Source organism: Schistocerca americana, chromosome 3 (assembly GCF_021461395.2).
Source record: "Schistocerca americana isolate TAMUIC-IGC-003095 chromosome 3, iqSchAmer2.1, whole genome shotgun sequence".
NCBI lineage: Eukaryota > Metazoa > Arthropoda > Insecta > Orthoptera > Acrididae > Schistocerca > Schistocerca americana.
In genome coordinates, this window is record NC_060121.1 from 964,004,759 (window position 1) to 964,025,176 (window position 20,418).

The window sequence follows — 20,418 nt, forward strand, 5'->3', positions numbered from 1 at the left end:
ACCCCCGAGGAGGAGAAAACACAGGTGGGGGAATATAATATGTGACCATGCAACAGAAGAAAGGACCAGTGCCTGGAAAAAGTTCAATAGTCACAAAACATCAGAAAAATGGCAACAATTTCTAGTAATTCGAAAACAAACATCGAAAACTATTCGGAGGGAAAAAAGAAATTATGACAAACGGCGACTAGATGAGATAGAACAAGACTTTAAGAAGAACAACACCAGGAATTTTTATAAGACGCTTAAAGGACATATTGCAGGATACCAGCCACCCAATATTTGCTTCAAGAAACCGGATGGTTCACTAGAAACTAACACGAAGAATAACTGCCAAATCCTTGCAGACTATTTCAACAAACTTCTCAACTGCGAAAGACCTACAGAGGATATTCACTACCAGACGTCTACACCAAATCCTGACGCTAGACCGCCAACCATCAACGAAATAGTAGAAATTATCAAGACACTGAAAAACAATAGAGCCCCAGGAGAAGATGGAATTATTGCAGAACTATGGAAACTAAATGATGAAAGATTAACAGGAAAAATTCACAAAATCATATTAAACATTTGGGAAACAGAACATATCCCTTCTGAATGGAAATGCGCACTCATCCATCCACTCCACAAAAAATCCTATCAAAAGTTGTCATGAATAGATTAGAAGAACAAGCTGACCCACAAATAGGAGAATGCCAGGCTGGTTTTCCCAAGGGACGGTCATGCATAGAGCAGTTCTGGAATCTGAAAATGATTCTCCAGATGAGAAACACCTGAAACACAGTGGTTACTTTTGTAGATTTTAAAAAGGTTTACGACTCAATAGACAGAGTAGCGTTCTGCAAGACGCTGGAAGAATTCAGCATTGACAGAAAGACAAGAGCAATCATTCGGGAAACATTAACTGACACAGTCTCCAAGGTTAAATTTATGGGGGATATCTCGGAACCATTTGAAATCCAAACTGGAGTGCGACAGGGTGACGGACTTTCACCATTACTCTTTAATATCATTCTTGAAAAAATTATCAGGACATGGGAAAAAGAAGTCAAAGGAATCCAAATTGGCATTAGAAAAGATAATAGATTCTATTTGAAGTGTTTAGCTTTTGCGGACGACCTTGCAATCCTCACAAATAATAGAAAAGAAGCCGCTAACGCCATAGAGAAATTACACGAAATTGCACAAAGAACTGGCCTGCAAATCTCATATGAGAAAACCCAGTACATAGAAAGAGTGCCACAAGACAAATTGCCTATTGTGACAACCCATGGGAAAGTCGTACAAGTACCACATTTTAAGTACCTGGGAGAAATCATCCAGCCATCAGGGATCAACCTAAAGGCCAATGATGAAAGAATAAAAAAACTACAGAAAGCATATAAACTCACATGGAACTATTATAACAAAAAGTCCATATCCATTAAGCAAAATTGAGGCACTACAACACTGTCGTACTTCCGGAGGCACTGTATGCATCTGAAACAACACAAATAGGTGGGCAAACTAAAATCAAAGAAATAGAGAAACAAGAAAGGAAAATACTCAGGAAAATTTTTGGCCCAATACAAGAGCAAGGAATCTGGAAGAAGAGACCAACATCAGAATTATATAAATACACAGACAAGATTACGGATACAATAAGGAAAAGAAGAATGCAGTTCTACGAACATATCCACAGGATGAATGAAAACAGAATTTCAAAGCGAATTCTTAAAGTCATCAACTCAGGCAGGGGAAAAACAAAATCGATAAAAGAAGTTGAAGAGGACCTCAGACAAGCACACATAACATTAAACGATGGAGAAAATAGAACTGAATTCAGGAACATCATCAAAAAACATAAATTTGACACCACAACACAGAAGAGACCAGGATGCAAATGGACAGCGGAGCGAAAGAAACAACACAGCGAACACATGAAGAAAATTTGGGCTCAGAAGAAACGTAAACAATCATCATAAAGGAATTAAAGTTCAAACGCTCTCTTAAATGGGAATAATCGAAAATAATAATAATAATAACGGTAATGTAACTGAAAATATGATTTTAAATATCATTATGCATGCTCCCACGGTCGTTTGGATTAAGAATACGGACTAGGAACTAATAATAGAAAAACTAATAAACTAATATTGATAATAGTGTTAATACTACTACTACTACTACTACTACTAATAATAATAATAATAATGATAATGACAGTAAATGAGCACAAACAGGGAGGAGAGGATGTGCTTCCTAGGTTCAGAAGTGTTCCTCGTTTGGACCCAACGAATGAGAAAAAGCATATGGTGAATAAAAAACGTTAATAAAACCATGAATAAGAGTACAAAAATGAGATATTTTGGCATAGGGAGGTCTAAAAGCAGGAATTAGTTACTATTTACGAGGGTCATTCCATAAGTCATCTCAACAACATGGGATTTCTACAAGTGTATGGGGTTCCACTTCAGGAGGTGACGGTAAAGGTTGAAATGAAACACCAACAGAGCGTCAGTGTACTTTTTCCCAACGGAATATATAGTTTCCCTCACATTTTTAGTTTCTTTATTTCAAGCGATGAAACAAAATACAAACGAACTCCCCAGTACAAGATTTTAGAGAAATATCGCCGTTTGATTCAGGCCGTGAAGGGGCTATCGCTACAGTCAATAACAGCAGTGTTTTATTGTAATCAAGGAGCATACTTCCATGCCGGTGACAGCACTCACCTGCCTTTGTAGTCATCTGGGTATGGTACGATGTAGCCGTCAGGCGAAGGTCTGGACGTGTTGCCGACCCAGAAGAACGCGTCTGAAACACAATGCATCATCAGAAAACTTACACTGTGTTGTCAACTTTGCGCTGCTGAATTCTGAGACGTAAGGTTGACATGAACAGAGATAAAACAACACATTTCTTATCTTTTAAGAAGAGTCAAATCTAATGCCTGTAATCCATGATCCTGATCCTATCACTAGCTCAAGTTTCGCACTCAGAGTATCAAATGAATTTCAAGTTTATTTATTGAAAATAAGGTGCTTAAAAGGTTGTAATGTATGATGAATTTTAAGTCACAATAGACAGTTTGATAATGTATTATTACAGTTATGACTAAAGATAAGTTTACTGCATTCAGGGGCCTGAAGACAGACTGCAAATAAAATACAGCTGAAGGTGTCATCCCCACTAAATAAAGGTACAGCCCTATTAATCCTAGTTCATTGTTCACCCAATCAATTGCTCCATCTCATATGACTTCGCGCTGACGGGTTGTTCAAGCCTGATCTTCCGTCGTTAATGTCTCGCACGGAGATTTGAACCACATTATTCCCGAGTCTAGTTTTTATTTCTAGTAGACGCTACCATCTGAAATTTCCGGTACTAAACCTAAGGAAACGAAAAAAAAGATTAATTGTGGCATTTATGGAAAGCTATATGAGGCTGAAAGAGATCAAAGAAAGGCAGGGAAAATACTTGTAAACAAATACTTTCACACAGCCTCTAAGTAACGAAACTTCGATCATTAGATCAGTTATATCAATAGAAGGCATATAATTCAAGGTCTAACAAATCTTTTTCGAGATTTTCATTCAGTCTAAAATGAAATATAGAATGAGGATTAGTGGTGGTAGGTGAAATACAGTTAAAAGACAATGCTCATTAATGAGCACAGTTATCGGGGAAAATAGGGAATGTCAGTAAACGAATTACATGGAAAAGAGGAAACGTCAATAAACGAATTACATTCTTTGTAGAAGAAAATTCGTAAATAAACGTAGGACAGTACATACGCTAATTGAAATAAAGTGATGAATGCTGTATTAACGACAATAATTTTCGAAATCAATAACTTTGAAATCGGAAACCTTATAGACCCAGAAAAAACGTATATGTATCAACTCTAAGAAAAAGAAAATAAAACCCAAGAAATCAGAAAGATTCTAGTTAACCAATGAGACATTATTTCATAACGTGTTATCTTTACTACTATTTAACCTGCAGCCAGACACGGCTGCAGGAAATTAAACAATTATCAATACAGACAAAAAAGGTAGACACAGTAATACTGACTCTTCTCGTCCTTCTAGACGACGTTGGCTTATAAATGGAAATGAAAAAAACTTCATTTACAAAGATAGCATACGCATAAACATCACATTAAAAACAGATTACACGTTAGTGAGAAAGGTGAAAGGACATGTGGGTATCAGTAATGCGAGCAATGGAGCGTGCCTCTGAGAGTCAACGATTTGTCTTCCAGACGAAAAGAAAACTTCACACATTTGGGGAAACACTTTTTATGAATGCAACAGAAGTGAAATAGACGAAACGCAGTGCAATTAGCTGCTTGTAGACCTTTTTATAATCTTTCTGGCACACTGAGAAAGACATAATCTTGACAAAACCACAAAATATGAGTCTTAGTCTTTCAGTCTTCTTCAACACAAATAAATAGTCAAATAAGTATGCGTAAGTCCAGATGAACAAAATTCAGCAGCGTTCTAAGAGGAGCTCCCGAAAAGGATCTTTGATCGTACCAAGTGAAAAACCAGTTCTCCAATGCAGCACTGCGAATGACATAAGACAGAACAAAAATATTTGGGCTGGAAATGTAATGAGAATGTAAGAAGGCCAGAAGCGCCTGGAAAGAATCTTTGGAACAGTAGAAAGTAAAGTTCTCTGTTAAAAAGCAATAACAACATTCACAGAGACAAAAAAATAATAGTGTTAACGAAAAACGATTGAATAATGGAACACATTCATTAAAAAGCACTGGCGAGAAACTTATGGCTGCCATATATAGCCCAGTCAACGAAGACCAAAAAAAGGTCGAATAGGGAAAAAAATCGTATACCCGCAAATTTTTGTATAGTGGATGGAGGGAGAGTCATGAACAACATACAAAAAGTCCTAATGGGTTCGGCATGAGCGTCGGGAGAAAGGGCGCTTAAAGGTCACTTTTTATGTTTTTCGAAAATCGCGGCCCCTAGCGAAAACGTTTCCCAGTAAAGCATTCAGTTTCCTGTAAAAAAAGGCCCCCATTCATTTTTCTTAGCTAGGGCTAAGAGATGAAAAAATGGCACATTATTAAAAATACTGTTTTAATGGTATAAAAATAACGTTTGTTAACTGAAGTGGGTTAAAAGCAAATAGTAAATTTGAATACCACGTCTAACTGCAGTAGAGCCGCATTAAGGGATGAATTGCGTTCTGAGAATGTAACAGGATGGAAGGGGGAGAGGGTTGAGTGTAGAAGCGCGAGGGAAGGTAGGTCCGCCTCCCCAGAATTTCCTGTGCAGTTCTTTTCATGAGTGGGTCAAAATAACTTCACTGAGTTGGTGTTTATACACTGGAGTTATTTTCTGTTTATTAAATGAGTGCTTATTTGCAGGTGTTAAGTGAGCGTTTATGTAAAATGTGTTCCTTCCCCTTTCCCCTTATTACTCTCCCCAGAACGCAGTTTATACAGTAATACGACTCTACTGCTGTTAGGCGTAATATACATCTTTAACGTTTGTTCTTAACCTACTTCATTTAAGAGTAAACCTTAATTTGTATACCATTAAAAGACTATTTTTAATAACATGCGAATTTTCTATCATCTGAAAAGCGGAAACTGTTGATCCTAGTTAAAAATGAATGGGATCGTTTTCAAAGGAAATGTAATGTAGTTAAATTTTCAACTGGTAAACATTTTCGCCAGTAGCCGCGATTTTCGAGATATTCAAGAAAAACATAAAAAAAGTGACCTTTTAACCCCCCCATACCATCGCTCACATCTGTCAGGATTTTTAGTACATTGTTCATGACTCTCCTTCCCATCACTGTATAAAAATTTGCGACTACACGATTTATTCCCCTCCATTTTCCTTCGTTGATGGGACTAATAGTTCAATGGACGAAAGAAGAACCGCGGAAAAATGGCTTAGCCATAGCCTTGGGATTGTTTCAAGAATTGTTCTGTCGTCTTGCAGCAGAGAGTGTGCGTTTGCGAAACTACCCGATAGTTCAAAATTGTGTGGCGAAACTTGCCTTCAAATGTATTCTAGAAGCAAAGGTCAGCCTGTGACGAAGTCTTTTGGGATATCCAGTCCTAAGAGATATTAGTCCAGCGAGGAGTGCAGGAGATCTTACGTGAAGTTTGATAAATATCAGAGAAGTGCTGGCAGAATCGGAATTGAAACTAAACGGGGGGGGGGGGGAAGTCATGAGTCGTATCTGAGCCGCACTTGATTAAAAACAGTAGCTTAACACGGATTAGAGGATAATACGTACATCACACAATGGACAACGACAAGCTTTCCCTGATAGTTTTATGCAGACGGGAATGGGAGAAGACCCCAAGGTCGTTTCACACCGAAAATATGTATCTATGGATGCAGAAGTTTGTTGCTTTGATTTTGAGCGATATGTGAAATAAGACCACTTTCAGTTCAGCATAGGGCGCATTCCGATTTAACTGAATGTCTCCCAGTGTTAAGTTTTGAATACCTCAAGATATTTGTTTGGTGAACTTTTTAAACACTTCACTATAGCACGATCAGAGCTGAAGAGTTCCCTGGAAGACATGAACTGGATCCTTTACTTTCCCTTATGAAGAAAGACTATGTGAGTGAATGTTTAATTTCATAGTATATGCGTATCTATACCCAGTATATTAGGATACTGCGAGAAGAATTTGGCAGAGCACTGAAAGTGTTAAACATGGCAGTACAAACAAGAAGAGAATGGGCGTCCTGAAAATGTGGTGCTTCAGGAGAATGCTGAAGAGAAGGTGGGTAGATTGAATAACTGCTATATTCGCACTAAACAGAAGTGGACAAAAGACCTTCATTGCAGAACTTGACTAAAAAAGGTGTAGGTTAATGAGAAATTTCCTGAGGCTTTAAGAAATAACTAATTTCGTTGTGGAGGGAAGTATGGGTGGTGAAAATTCTGGAGTGACCCTATGGCTTGATTACACTTAGCAGGCTCAAATAGATGTTGGTCATAGCAATTACGCAGATATGAATAGGCTTTCAAAGTATAAATTTCTATGTACATGTGTGTCAAGTAGTCTTCAGACTGAAAGCCATTGTAGCCACAATAGAAATAATCGATACTGTTAGCGAAGAGTGTCCCTTGTTGTTGTTGTGGTCTTAATAACAACATATCAACAAATTTAAATCATGTCATGTACATGCACAAAAATGGAAATATGTATGTTTGTGTATGTTCCACATCTCCTCCTAAACTACTGAATTCATTTCAGTCAAATTTGGTAGACCTACTACTTATTAACTGGGATGAACTACTGCAGCGGTATCAATCACCTAGTTCCCATAAGAGTGGTGATGGGGATGAAAAGGTTTGGTAACACCTAACATCTAGGCTGACATGCACAACAAGCATGTTTCAGGTAGTATCAGATTGAATCCCAGGTCATATATGTGCAGAAGGACATGCCTCAGCAGAGAGAGAGAGGAGAGGAGTAGATAGTGAGAGAAGAGAGTCCGAGATGGACAGAAAAAGGGGTAGGAGGAGATAGAAAGATAAAGGTGAGAGTAGGATAGAGAGGGTGGGGAGGAGGAACTGGATAGAAGGAGAGTGAGGTGGGGGAGAGATAGAAGACAAGTGGAACACAGAGAGTGGTAGTGGCCAGGTGAAAAAGAAAGAGGGGGAGGAGGAGATGCACAGAGAGAGAGAGCAGAGGACGAGATGGTTAGAGAGATGGGGGGGAAAAGAAGCTGGACAGAAAGAGGTGGGAGGATAGTGAGTGGGAGAGGTAGAGATGGTCAGACTGAGGGGAAAGAGGAGAGAGGGAGGAAGAGGACATAGAGCTGGAAGGAGGTGCAGGAGGCAGGTGGAAGATAGAGAGGGGCAATGTGTAGGTGGAAAAGGAAAAGAGGGAAGAGGAGTTGGAGAATAAAGAGATGGGGATATTGACAGAAAGAGGGGGAGAAGGATAATATTCTACATGGAGGAAACACAGGAATGTAGAATAGTATCTACAACCATTGAGTACAACTGTAGTGGTTAAATAGTTGCAATGCCTTTCATTGGTTGGTCCTTTGTATATACTTACTTTAAATAGTCCCAGTCCTTATAGCGAACCATCCCCCACCATTTTTTACTTCACCTTACATGTGATCATGGTACTGTTTTGCATATGATTTGTCGGTTCCTATTACCTGTCTTTTACCTTTTGACAACCAAGTGTCCACCACATATAGTCATACATTTGGAAGACAATAGATATGCTGGACTGATGGTTACGTTACTATAACACTTCTGTATTATTAATACGTCTATGAAGATACTGAAGATTTTACAATATCCATGAATAACTAATTAAATCTGATAGTATATATATTATGGTGTATTATGGAGTTTTATTAAGACTAAGTTCTTTTAATTAAGTAAATTTACATGTAACACTTGTAGCTTTTAAGCAATACGGTCTGTATTTTAGTATGATTTATTGCTCTAACATTCACTGTATAATTTTCATTACGTAAATTAATATGCAACACTTTATCCTTTTAGTCAATATGCTCTGTATTTCATTGTGTAATTATTTCTGTGTTATATCCTCCACAGTTTAGGCCTGAAGATGACGTAGTGTAACTTCGAAACTGGTTTATTGATCATTGAACAGCCGTAGGTTCATACCCCTCCAGAAGATGGAGCTACATTCATGGTTCACAACCGGCTACAATGAATCAATTGATTAAATAATATTAAAAAATAGTTGTATTGCATGTTCTCATTCAATTAGATAGTTTCGTGTCCCATGGATCATTTCGCAATTAAGTGGGAACGAGTAATTTTAAATTCCTATTGCAAACTAAGTTGTACATATGGTTATGTACTGAACATTCTTTTTATATGAAGGAAAAAATGATGTGAGCTAGTAATTCCTGCCCAACACCTTTTATAGATTATAATATCAGAATTTCTTCTACGATGTAGGAGTTGTCAAAGAGAAACTTTCTCAGTTTGTTTTCAAATTTTACTGTGCTGTCTGTCAGGTATTTTATATCACTGGGTAAGTGATCAAAAATTTTTGTTGCAGCATTGTACACCTCTTTTTGTGTTAAAGACAATCTTAATGTGGACTAATGAATGTCATTTTTCCTTGTGGCATTGTAATATTGTACATTATTTTCGTTTTGATCTTTATTGAATTATTTACAACAAACTTCATGAAGAAATAAATATACTGTTAAGCAATGGTTAGAAAGTACAACTCCTTAAAAAGATGTCCACAAGACACTACATGTCATTCTTACAGCATGTTTTTGAGAAACGAAACCATCTTTCTTAAAGATAAGTTACCCCAGAACATTATTCTATATGACACTACTGAAACAAAATATGCTTACTGATTTGTCTCTCCTGAAGATTTATAATGATTCTAAGTGTAGATCTGGTTGAACTAAGGTATTTTAGGAGTTTCAAAGTGTGCTTTTTCGAGTTTAAATTTTCATCGATACGGGCACCCAATAATTTTGAAGTTTCCAGCCTATTTATTATTTCCCCACCATGGGTTATACTTATCACTAATATAGTACCCGTAAATGTGCAGAACTAAATATGCTGTGTCTTTCTAAAATTGAGAAGGAGGCCATTCGCAGAAAACCAGTCTGTGAGACTTTTAAGAATTTTGTTTACCATTTTCTAAAGCAACGGGAAACCACCACTGGAATCCCTTCCCTAGACGCTCATGGGTTGGACCTCTCTGACGAGGCTTCCCCCATGACAAGACCTGCCGTAAGGCAGACCACAAAGTTTTTTTTTACCATTTCTTCTGTTTCTCTATGTTTTCTTGGACTGATTCCTATACTAGAGTCATCTAAAAAAGTAACTGATCCTGCTTGTTGTACATTAGACGGAAGATCATTTACATATATGAGACACGATAGAGGTCCTAAGACTGAGCCTTGGTAAATCCCAAGCGTGATTTCTCTCCAGTCAGAATAACGTCCATGGACTATATTTTTTTAGTGACCAAGTACAGCTTCCTGCATTCTTTTCGTTAGATATGACATTATGCATTGGTTGGCTATGCGATCAATCGTATAAAGCCTCAATCTATCAAGGAGAACACTGTAACTCACACAATCAAATGCCTTGGAAATATCTCAGAAAATAGTAACCTAGGCTGTTTTAATAATTAATGTTCGTAAAATCTAATGAGGGAACATGTAAATGGCACTCTTTGTAGAGTAACTCTTGTGAAACCTAAACTGTGATTTGCTGAGGGTATATTTACAAGGTGGGATACTATTCTAGAATGCATCATCTTGTCAAAAGTTTCGGGAAGTGATGTAGAGGCAACTGTTAATTTCTCGTGGTTCGATGAGAATGTTTAGCTTGCAAGGGGCACTGGAGTGGAGACTCACCTGGGCCGGTGCCGTCGTAGGAGAAGCCCTTGATGAAGATTGTGGACTCGTCGACGGCGTACGCGGTGCCTCGGATGCCGTGTGCGTACTCGGTCAGGGGGCCGATGAGTTTGCCGTAGTAGTTGCTGCTGCCACGGGACGCCGCGGGCACTCCTGCACAACAGAACACAGGGGACCGAGCGTCAGTAAGGCCTGCAGGCGCGCGCCAACTTGGCCGCCTCTCTCCTCTCGCACAGTGGCAGCCGCCCCCTACCACCGCTCGCAGCAGTCGTCGCCTCAATCTCGTCTTCTCTCTGCAAGCATACCATTTTTTTATCACGTAACTAATGAGGAGGTACTAAATAGAAATGGGGAGAAGAGAAATCTGTGGCGCGTCTTAACTAGAAGAAGGGATCGGTTGGTAGGACATGTTCTGCGGCATCAAGGGATCACCAATTTAGTACTGGAGGGCAGCGTGTTGGGTAAAAATCGTAGAGGGAGACCAAGAGATGAATACACTAAACAGATTCAGAAGGATCTAGGTTGCAGTAGGTACTGGGAGATGAAGAAACCTGCGCAGGATAGAGTAACATGGAGAGTTGCATCAAACCAGTCCCTGGACTGAAGACCACAACAAAAACAGATGCTATTTAGCAGAAGACCATAATGGGCGAGAAATTGTACGCCGTTAACAGGTAGTCGGACATCTTATGTCTTAGGTGCCACTTAAGGAACATCCTCGCCCACAGTTTACACGCAGAAATCAAAATGCAATTTGGTCATAGTCAGCCGGTCGACACGAAATCGAACTCATCAACAAGTCGTCCTACAGCTTTACTGGAATTGCCTCCCAGTCGCTGAACACCACACACGTACCTGGCACGTGACGCGCCGTGTTTATTACCGCTTAACAACGTATACAGTAGACCTAAAAGATTTTGAGACATGTCGCCACAAGTATTATTGTAACGCCGAAGGCCTTGCTGCAGTGACAACACCAGTTCCTGTCAATCACTGAAGTTCAGCGTTGTCGGGCATGGCCAGCACTTGGATGGGTGACCGCGTCTGCCGAGTGCTGTTGGCAAGTGGGGTACACTCAGCCATTGTGAGGCCACCAGAGAAGCTATTTGACTGAGAAGTAGCTGCTCCGGTCTCGAAAGTTGACAATGGCTACGAGAGCGGTGTGTTGACCACATGCACCTCCATATCCGCAGCCAGCTGACACGGCGGTCGGTCGCAGCCATTGGGCCTTCCGAGGCATGGGCTGCGGATGACACGGCGGTCGGTCGTAACCATTGGGCCTTCCAAAGCATCGGCTGCGGATGACACGGCGGTCGGTTGTAACCATTGGGCCTTCCGAGGCCTGTTCAGATGGAGTTTTAGCATTATTGAAACATGGAAAAAAAGATTATAGCAGTTACATCGACAAATTTCAAAGGTACAAATCGGATTCACAATTAAGTGAAGATTTTAAACCAATACAGCATGTGGAAGCCAACGTCTCTTCATTAAAAGCTTTACAGGAAGAGAAACGGAACTTTCATTTCCATTCGGATAAGATTTTCACTTTATTATTTATTTTGATTTATATTGTTGTTGTTGTTGTCTTCAGTCCTGAGACTGGCTTGATGCAGCTCTCCATGCTACTCTATCCTGTGCAAGCTTCTTCATCTCCCAGTACTTAATGCAACCTACATCGTTCAGAATCTGCTTAGTGTATTCATCTCTCGGTCTCCCTCTACGATTTTTACCCTCCACGCTGGCCTCCAATGCTAAATTTGAGATCCCTTGATGCCTCAGAACATGTCCTGCCAACCGATCCCTTCTTCTTGTCAGGTTGTGCCACAAACTCCTCTTCTCCCCAATTCTATTCAATACCTCCTCATTAGTTATGTGATCTACCCATCTAATCTTCAGCATTCTTCTGTAGCACCACATTTCTAAAGCTTCTATTCTCTTCTTGTCCAATCTATTTATCGTCCATGTTTCACTACCATACATGGCTACACTCCATACAAATACTTTCAGAAACGACTTCCTGACATTTAAATCTGTACTCGATGTTAACAAATTTCTCTTCTTCAGAAACGCTTTCCTTGCCATTGCCAGTCTACTTTTTTTTCCTCTCTACTTCGACCATCATCAGTTATTTTGCTCCCCAAATAGCAAAACTCCTTTACTACTTTAAGTGTCTCATTTTCTACTCTAATTCCCGCAGCATCACCCGATTTCATTCGACTACATTCCATTATCCTCGTTTTGCTTTTGTTGATGTTCATCTTATACGCTCTAAGAAGCATGGGAAAAAAGAGAGAAAAACGACGCACCACGAAGGAACTATCTGAACAGGATGGAAATCGGTACAATGTGATGTTCGTGTACAGACAAACAAACGATTGGTATTTCAGAAAACTCAGATGATTTATTCAAGGAGAAGAGCTTCAAAAATTGAGCAAGTCAATAACGAGTTGGTCCACATCTTGCCCTTTTCGGAAGCAGTTTTTTCCCTTGGCATTGATTGATACAGATATCGTATGTCCTCCTGGGGGGAAGTCGCGCCAAATTCTGTCCAATTGGTGTGCCAGATCGTGTACATCCCGAGCTTGCCCATGATTCTCCAAAGTCATCAGTTTTGGAAAGGTCCGGTGACCTTGCTAGCCAAGGTAAGGTTTGGTGAGCAAGAAGACAAGCAGCAGAAACTCTCGTAGTGTACGGGCTGCATTATCACGCTGAAATTTAAGACCAGGATGGCTTGCCACGAAGGGCGACAGAACGGGACGTTGAACATCGTCGACAAAGGCTACCGCTGTTCTGTGATGCTGTAATGGTGCCGCGGATAACAACCAAAGGGGTTCTACTACAAAAGAAATGGTGCTCCGGACCATCATTCGTTGTTGTCGGGCCATGACAATCGAATTCGTTTCCCACTACTCTCTGGGACGTCTCCAGACACATCTTCGGCCTGGAATTTCATTGACTGGAGTGGGTTGTACTCAGTGATGAGTCCCGCTTCGAAATGAGCCCTCAGAAGGACATCCAACAATTCTGTCAGTCAGTATCAAGTTGAATAACTGCTTGCATAAGGACCAGAGGTGGACCAGCGCGTTACTGACTTGCTCAATTTCTGAAGCTCGTTATCTTGAATAAATCATCAAATATTTCTCACATTGTAGTCATTTGTTTGTCTGCAAATGTGCATCACATCCAACGATATCGGTCCAATTCGAGTAATTCCTTTGTGATGCGTCGCTTTCTTTATCTTAGGGCGTTTTTTAAAATTCCTTTCATGAGTGGCGGCTTGGATACAGACCGTCCGTCGAAAAAATTCCAGGACTGATTTTATTTCTGACATATAAGCTGCGTCAGTGCAGTAACTACAGTGGCAGCTTAAACTAACAACTGAAAAAAAACCAGATGTGCATTAGGGCAGACAATTTTGAGCGGGCGGTTTTAAGTAGTGGACGTGAGGCCGTTGTGTGTCAGCGATGGCGTGTCATAAATTGCAATCGAGCAGTATCTCAAAAGCAAGCGTCAACCTTGTCATTGTTAACCAATCACACATGAGCTGGGGCCCACAGAAAGATTCTCATTCCTGTTAGTTTATGTTTCAACGATTATAATTTGCAGTATTCAGTATATTCATTTTTCAGTTCTGGTTTGGGGTTTCATTGGAATACAGTGCGCTGTTCGAGTATGATATTATCTGAAGGTTGTGAGCTCCGCAAAAAGAACAAATCTGAGACCTTCTGGAATCGCTATCGCTTCTGCGGTAAAAACTGAACAGTATGGGGACAGACGAGGTTGCTTGGAATGTTTGTGCTTTGCGACAAGGAATGCGCATCCTGCTGATGCAGTCTCTTGATATCCCGGCCCGCTCTAACACACAGCATTTGAGCACATCGGGTAGAAGCATACAGAAAGGAGCCAAGCTAATCCACGGTGTCCGGGACGCGGCCTCGCAGTCGTACCGGCTATGGGGTAGCGGGTAGAGGGTAGGGGGAACGGGTAGCGGCAGCTGGAAGCTGGGCGGATCGATAGCAGCGCGAGTCGACCGCCGAGTCGCTGCTACTGTGGCTGCGACAGCCAACTGCCGCCTCCAAGCCCGCTCGCTGCCCTCTCCTCGCTTCTGTGCTCCATCCTTGTAACGCTACTGCTACTGAACACCGAATGAAAATGGCGAGCCATAGCGATCGCTCAGGTTCGCGTGGTTAAGATCGAAGACGAACTCCTTGGGAGCTACAAACCAAACACCACGTTCAGCCAGGTATGCACTCTTAATGAATGCATATGTGGGAGTAAGTCAATTATTATCCGTAATTTAGTTATACAGGGTGATTCAAAAAGAATACCACAACTTTAAAAATGTGTATTTAATGAAAGAAACATAATATAACCTTCTGTTATACATCATTACAAAGAGTACTTAAAAAGGTTTTTTTTCACTCAAAAACAAGTTCAGAGATGTTCAATATGGCCCCCTCCAGACACTCGAGCAATATCAACCCGATACTCCAACTCGTTCCACACTCTCTGTAGCATACCAGGCGTAACAGTTTGGATAGTTGCTGTTATTTCTCGTTTCAAATCATCAATGGTGGCTGGGAGAGGTGGCCGAAACACCATATCCTTAACATACCCCCATAAGGAAAAATCGCAGGGGGTAAGATCAGGGCTTCTTGGAGGCCAGTGATGAAGTGCTCTGTCACGGGCTGCCTGGCGGCCGATCCATCGCCTCGGGTAGTTGACGTTCAGGTAGTTACGGACAGATAAGTGCCAATGTGGTGGCGCTCCATCCTGCTGAAATATGAATTGTTGTGCTTCTTGTTCGAGCTGAGGGAACAGCCAATTCTCTAACATCTCCAGATACTGTAGTCACTCGTTCTCGGGCGTCCAGAACTTTTCCCTTCGCAAAAACACCCATTCTCTGTAAACTGTTTATACCAACGTTTAATACACCACCTATCAGGAGGTTTAACACCATACTTCGTTCTAAATGCACGCTGAACAACTGTCGTCGATTCACTTCTGCCGTACTCAATAACACAAAAAGCTTTCTGTTGAGCGGTCGCCATCTTAGCATCAACTGACGCTGACGCCTAGTCAACAGCGCCTCAAGCGCACAAATGTACAACTAAATGAAACTTTACAGCTCCCTTAATTCGCCGACAGATAGTGCTTAGCTCTGCCTTTTGTCGTTGCAGAGTTTTAAATTCCTAAAGTTGTGGTATTCTTTTTGAATCACCCTGTATTTTTGTTTATTTTGGTAGTACTGTTGTTTTACGTTGATGACGCATGCTTTGTTTATTTGTTGTTATATCTTTGCAGTTTTGAAGCTGCTAGCTTAGTTTCGTCATAGGTGCCGTCCTGTCAATCATGGCTGCTGCGCTGTCTATTTGTACCAAAGAAGAGCAACGTTCGGTGATCCGTTTTTTGTGGTCAGAGGGAGTATCAGGGGCCGAAATTCATCGAAGACTTTCGGTACAGTACGGGAAAAGTGTTTTGTCACAACGAAGTGTCTACGAATGGACTGAAAAATTCCGAAATGGTCGCACAAGTGTTAGGCACAACGATGGAGCCGGACGACCGTTTACCGACACAAACGAAGAAACTATAGAGCGTTCATCTGAAATGATTCTCTCAGACGATTAACTACTGATGAAATGGCACATTGTCTGCAGATTAGTCACGGTTCTGCCTACGAAATCATCCACAACAGACTTGGTTTTCATAAAGTTTGTGCAAGATGGGTCCTAAAACAACTTACGCAGCTGCGTAAACAAACACGCTTGGACATCTGCAAAAAACATTTGGATCGTTATGGTAACGAAGGGCATACTTCTTAGATAGGATAATTACTGGTGACGAAACATGGATCCATCACTACGAGCCGGACAGTAAACGGCAGAGTATGGAATGGAAACATCGAAACTCGCCGTGCAAGAAAAAGTAAAGACCCAACCGTCAACAGGAAAACTGATGCTTACGGTTTTTTGGGACGCACAAGGTCCAGTACTGGAACATTATGGGAAAAGGTGCACTACAATAAACAGTGTACGTTACAATGAGATGCTTACTGCCAGGCTGAAGCCTGCAATTCGAAGCAGACGCCGAGGACTGCTGTCAAAAGGTGTTGTGTTGTTGTACGACAATGCCCGTCCGCATACTGCTGCCCACACTGCTGAAACACTCCAGAAACTCAAATTTGAAGTACTGCATCATCCTCCGTATATAGTCCCGAACTTGCCCCTTCTGACTATCAGTTGGTTGGTCTACTCAAACAGGCATTAAGGGGCCGTCGATTTGCCTCGGACGAAGCAGTAAAAGAAGCGGTGCATTCCTGGCTCGCAGCTCATCCGAGAACCTTCTCTTATGAGGGCATCAGGAAGCTTGTACAACGATGGATTAAGTGCATTGAAACGCAAGGAGACTATGTCGAAAAATGATGTTCTTGTAAGTTTCCTATTTCATTATAATAAAATTTTATAATTACTTTGCGGATAATAATTGACTTACCCCCGTAGAACCATGTTGGTGTAACGGGATGATGAGAACTGATGGAATGTGACGGTATGGAAACGAATACGAAACACTGTGTCGTGTAGCTTGTAGTGAAAATGGCTATCCCTTAAGGCGTAGCTGCACATAGAGTGATAATATGTTTTATAGGCACGGAAAAAACAAACATCCAGAGGTTGAATTTGTCCAGTGGTTCCAGGTGTTGTGAATAGCAACGTCACACTTTTTAGGAGGGATGGTTGGCTCTAAAGGAGTATAAGTTTTATACGCACACTAGTAGTTAATCGAAAGCAATTTATTCTGAGCAGCAATTGCTTAAAGGCAATGCTCATACTATAGTTATAGTTCTTTTATGCCAATTTCCCATTCTATCTTGATGTGACGTAAATATTCCCCACTGCCCTTGTAAGATCACGCACACAAGAAAGAACTGTAGTAAGCAGAGCACATCCAACTTCTCGCAGCACAATAAATAACTTTCCAGAAATTTATCATCCAGATTAACAGTTGATACGATTATATACGAACGCGTTAAGGCATTTTCGTTCATTAGTCATCATACATCTCTCTTGGTACCTCTAATTCCCAGGGTTCCTTTCATATGCATTTCCTCTTCAAATCCCAATTGCTCGGAGATGATAACAAATTCATCACTGAACCAAGGGATAAGTTTATTTTCTCCATCTTCAAATTTTCGGATCATTCCGTAGTTTTCCGTGTGTGCATTGTCAAAATGGCTCTGAGCAGTATGGGACTTAACTTCTGAGGTCATCAGTCCCCTAGAACTCACAACTACTTAAACCTAACTAGCCTAAGGACATCACACACATCCATGCCCGAGGTAGGATTCGAACGTGCGACCGTAGCGGTCGCTCGGTTACAGACTGTAGCACCTAGAACCGCTCGGCCACCCCGTGCATTGTCAAGTTGACGCTTTGTTTGACATTTCTTTATCTTACGTCTACCAATTCTCTATAACTGTTTGAAGCTATGCAACCATCCGCTGCTTCCCTTGCAATCATTGTAATACACTCCTGGAAATGGAAAAAAGAACACATTGACACCGGTGTGTCAGACCCACCATACTTGCTCCGGACATTGCGAGAGGGCTGTACAAGCAATGATCACACGCACGGCACAGCGGACACACCAGGAACCGCGGTGTTGGCCGTCGAATGGCGCTAGCTGCGCAGCATTTGTGCACTGCCGCCGTCAGTGTCAGCCAGTTTGCCGTGGCATACGGAGCTCCATCGCAGTCTTTAACACTGGTAGCATGCCGCGACAGCGTGGACGTGAACCGTATGTGCAGTTGACGGATTTTGAGCGAGGGCATATAGTGGGGATGCGGGAGGCCGGGTGGACGTACCGCCGAATTGCTCAACACGTGGGGCGTGAGGTCTCCACAGTACATCGATGTTGTCGCCAGTGGTCGGCGGAAGGTGCACGTGCCCGTCGACCTGGGACCGGACCGCAGCGACGCACGGATGCACGCCAAGACCGTAGGATCCTACGCAGTGCCGTAGGGGACCGCACCGCCACTTCCCAGCAAATTAGGGACACTGTTGCTGCTGGGGTATCGGCGAGGACCATTCGCAACCGTCTCCATGAAGCTGGGCTACGGTCCCGCACACCGTTAGGCCGTCTTCCGCTCACGCCCCAACATCGTGCAGCCCGCCTCCAGTGGTGTCGCGACAGGCGTGAATGGAGGAACGAATGGAGACGTGTCGTCTTCAGCGATGAGAGTCGCTTCTGCCTTGGTGCCAATGATGGTCGTATGCGTGTTTGGCGCCATGCAGGTGAGCGCCACAATCAGGACTGCATACGACCGAGGCACACAGGGCCAACACCCGGCATCATGGTGTGGGGAGCGATCTCCTACACTGGCCGTACACCACTGGTGATCGTCGAGGGGACACTGAATAGTGCACGGTACATCCAAACCGTCATCGAACCCATCGTTCTACCATTCCTAGACCGGCAAGGGAACTTGCTGTTCCAACAGAACAATGCACGTCCGCATGTATCCCGTGCCACCCAACGTGCTCTAGAAGGTGTAAGTCAACTACCCTGGCCAGCAAGATCTCCGGATCTGTCCCCCATTGAGCATGTTTGGGACTGGATGAAGCGTCGTCTCACGCGGTCTGCACGACCAGCACGAACGCTGGTCCAACTGAGGCGCCAGGTGGAAATGGCATGGCAAGCCGTTCCACAGGACTACATCCAGCATCTCTACGATCGTCTCCATGGGATAATAGCAGCCTGCATTGCTGCGAAAGGTGGATATACACTGTACTAGTGCCGACATTGTGCATGCTCTGTTGCCTGTGTCTATGTGCCTGTGGTTCTGTCAGTGTGATCATGTGATGTATCTGACCCCAGGAATGTGTAAATAAAGTTTCCCCTTCCTGGGACAATGAATTCACGGTGTTCTTATTTCAATTTCCAGGAGTGTATATGTCGCGCGCAATGTGCATAACGTAACAGGTCGCTATCATCCATCATGCACACCCTGTGAATTGTACCGAGCATCCTTGAAACGCGCCAACGCCACTTTTTTTGACAAATTACGCTTGTCCTCCCTCGAATAACCATAGTTTTTCTTATGTACTAGATGGTCATATTGCTGCGGACTTACTCGGAATCTGTTAATACTTATTTTTTTACTACGTTGGTGATCATCTTTTATGTACGTAATTATGTTTAGTACCGGCTCCTTAGACAGCGATTGTCCTGTACTGCGTTTCGCTGGAGGCGGGATTCGTGGCACCCTGTCCGACAAAGATGATGAATAACATGGCTAGATACTTGTTTCAATATCATATTCACTTATTAGGCACGTATCGTCATCATTGTACTCCTCATGTACGTCGTCTGTAGAGTCGACCGTATACGGTACCAGACATTCCACTGACTCACTCTGCAGAAACGCTAATATGTCATCTGCCACGTCTTTCTCACTCTGCTGCTCCACCGTTTCACACATGGTTGATTTCCAAAGAATACTAACTGACAAAATATGGGATAAATGGTCAACATAGCACAAAAAACTGCATAATCTGTAATTAATTGTAAATAAAATAATTTCACTTAATTTTAGTTCAGTTTATAAAAGAAAACGACGAGAAAAAAAGTCGTATATTCTTTAAAGAAAAATACGGGCACTGCACCATGAAGTAATTGACAGATGAAATAATTACGGATATTGGTCTGCAATTCTGCTGGTCCGTTCTTTAGCCTTTTTATATACTGGAGTCACCTGTGATTTTTTCCATTCACTTGGGACTTTGTGCTGGGCAGAAGATTCAGATAAATGCAGAATAGGTAAGGGGCCAATGTCGTTGAGTAGTCTTTGTAAAACCGAACTGGGATTCCATCCGGACCTGGTGATCTATTTGCTTTAGAATCTTTCAGTTGTTTCTCTACGCCAGGAATGCTTGTTTCTATCTTGTCCATATGGGTATCTGTCCGATGGTCAAATGACGATTTGTTTGCAGGTGTACAGGGTAGCAGCGAGCCAAAGACTATTTTAGAGAATTGATTTAAAAAATTT

General features: G+C 41.9%; 1 protein-coding gene across 1 annotated transcript in view; it reads right to left on the reverse strand.

The window, feature by feature from the left end:
• Window positions 1-20,418, reverse strand: part of LOC124605793 (protein Skeletor, isoforms B/C) — a 686,779-nt gene that overhangs the window by 228,381 nt on the left and 437,980 nt on the right. The window contains exons 2-3 of the mRNA XM_047137685.1: window positions 10,374-10,526; window positions 2,718-2,799 (exon numbers count right to left, since the gene is read on the reverse strand). Of these exons, the coding sequence (XP_046993641.1) occupies window positions 2,718-2,799; window positions 10,374-10,526 (235 nt within the window). The remainder of the gene's footprint in view (window positions 1-2,717; window positions 2,800-10,373; window positions 10,527-20,418) is intronic.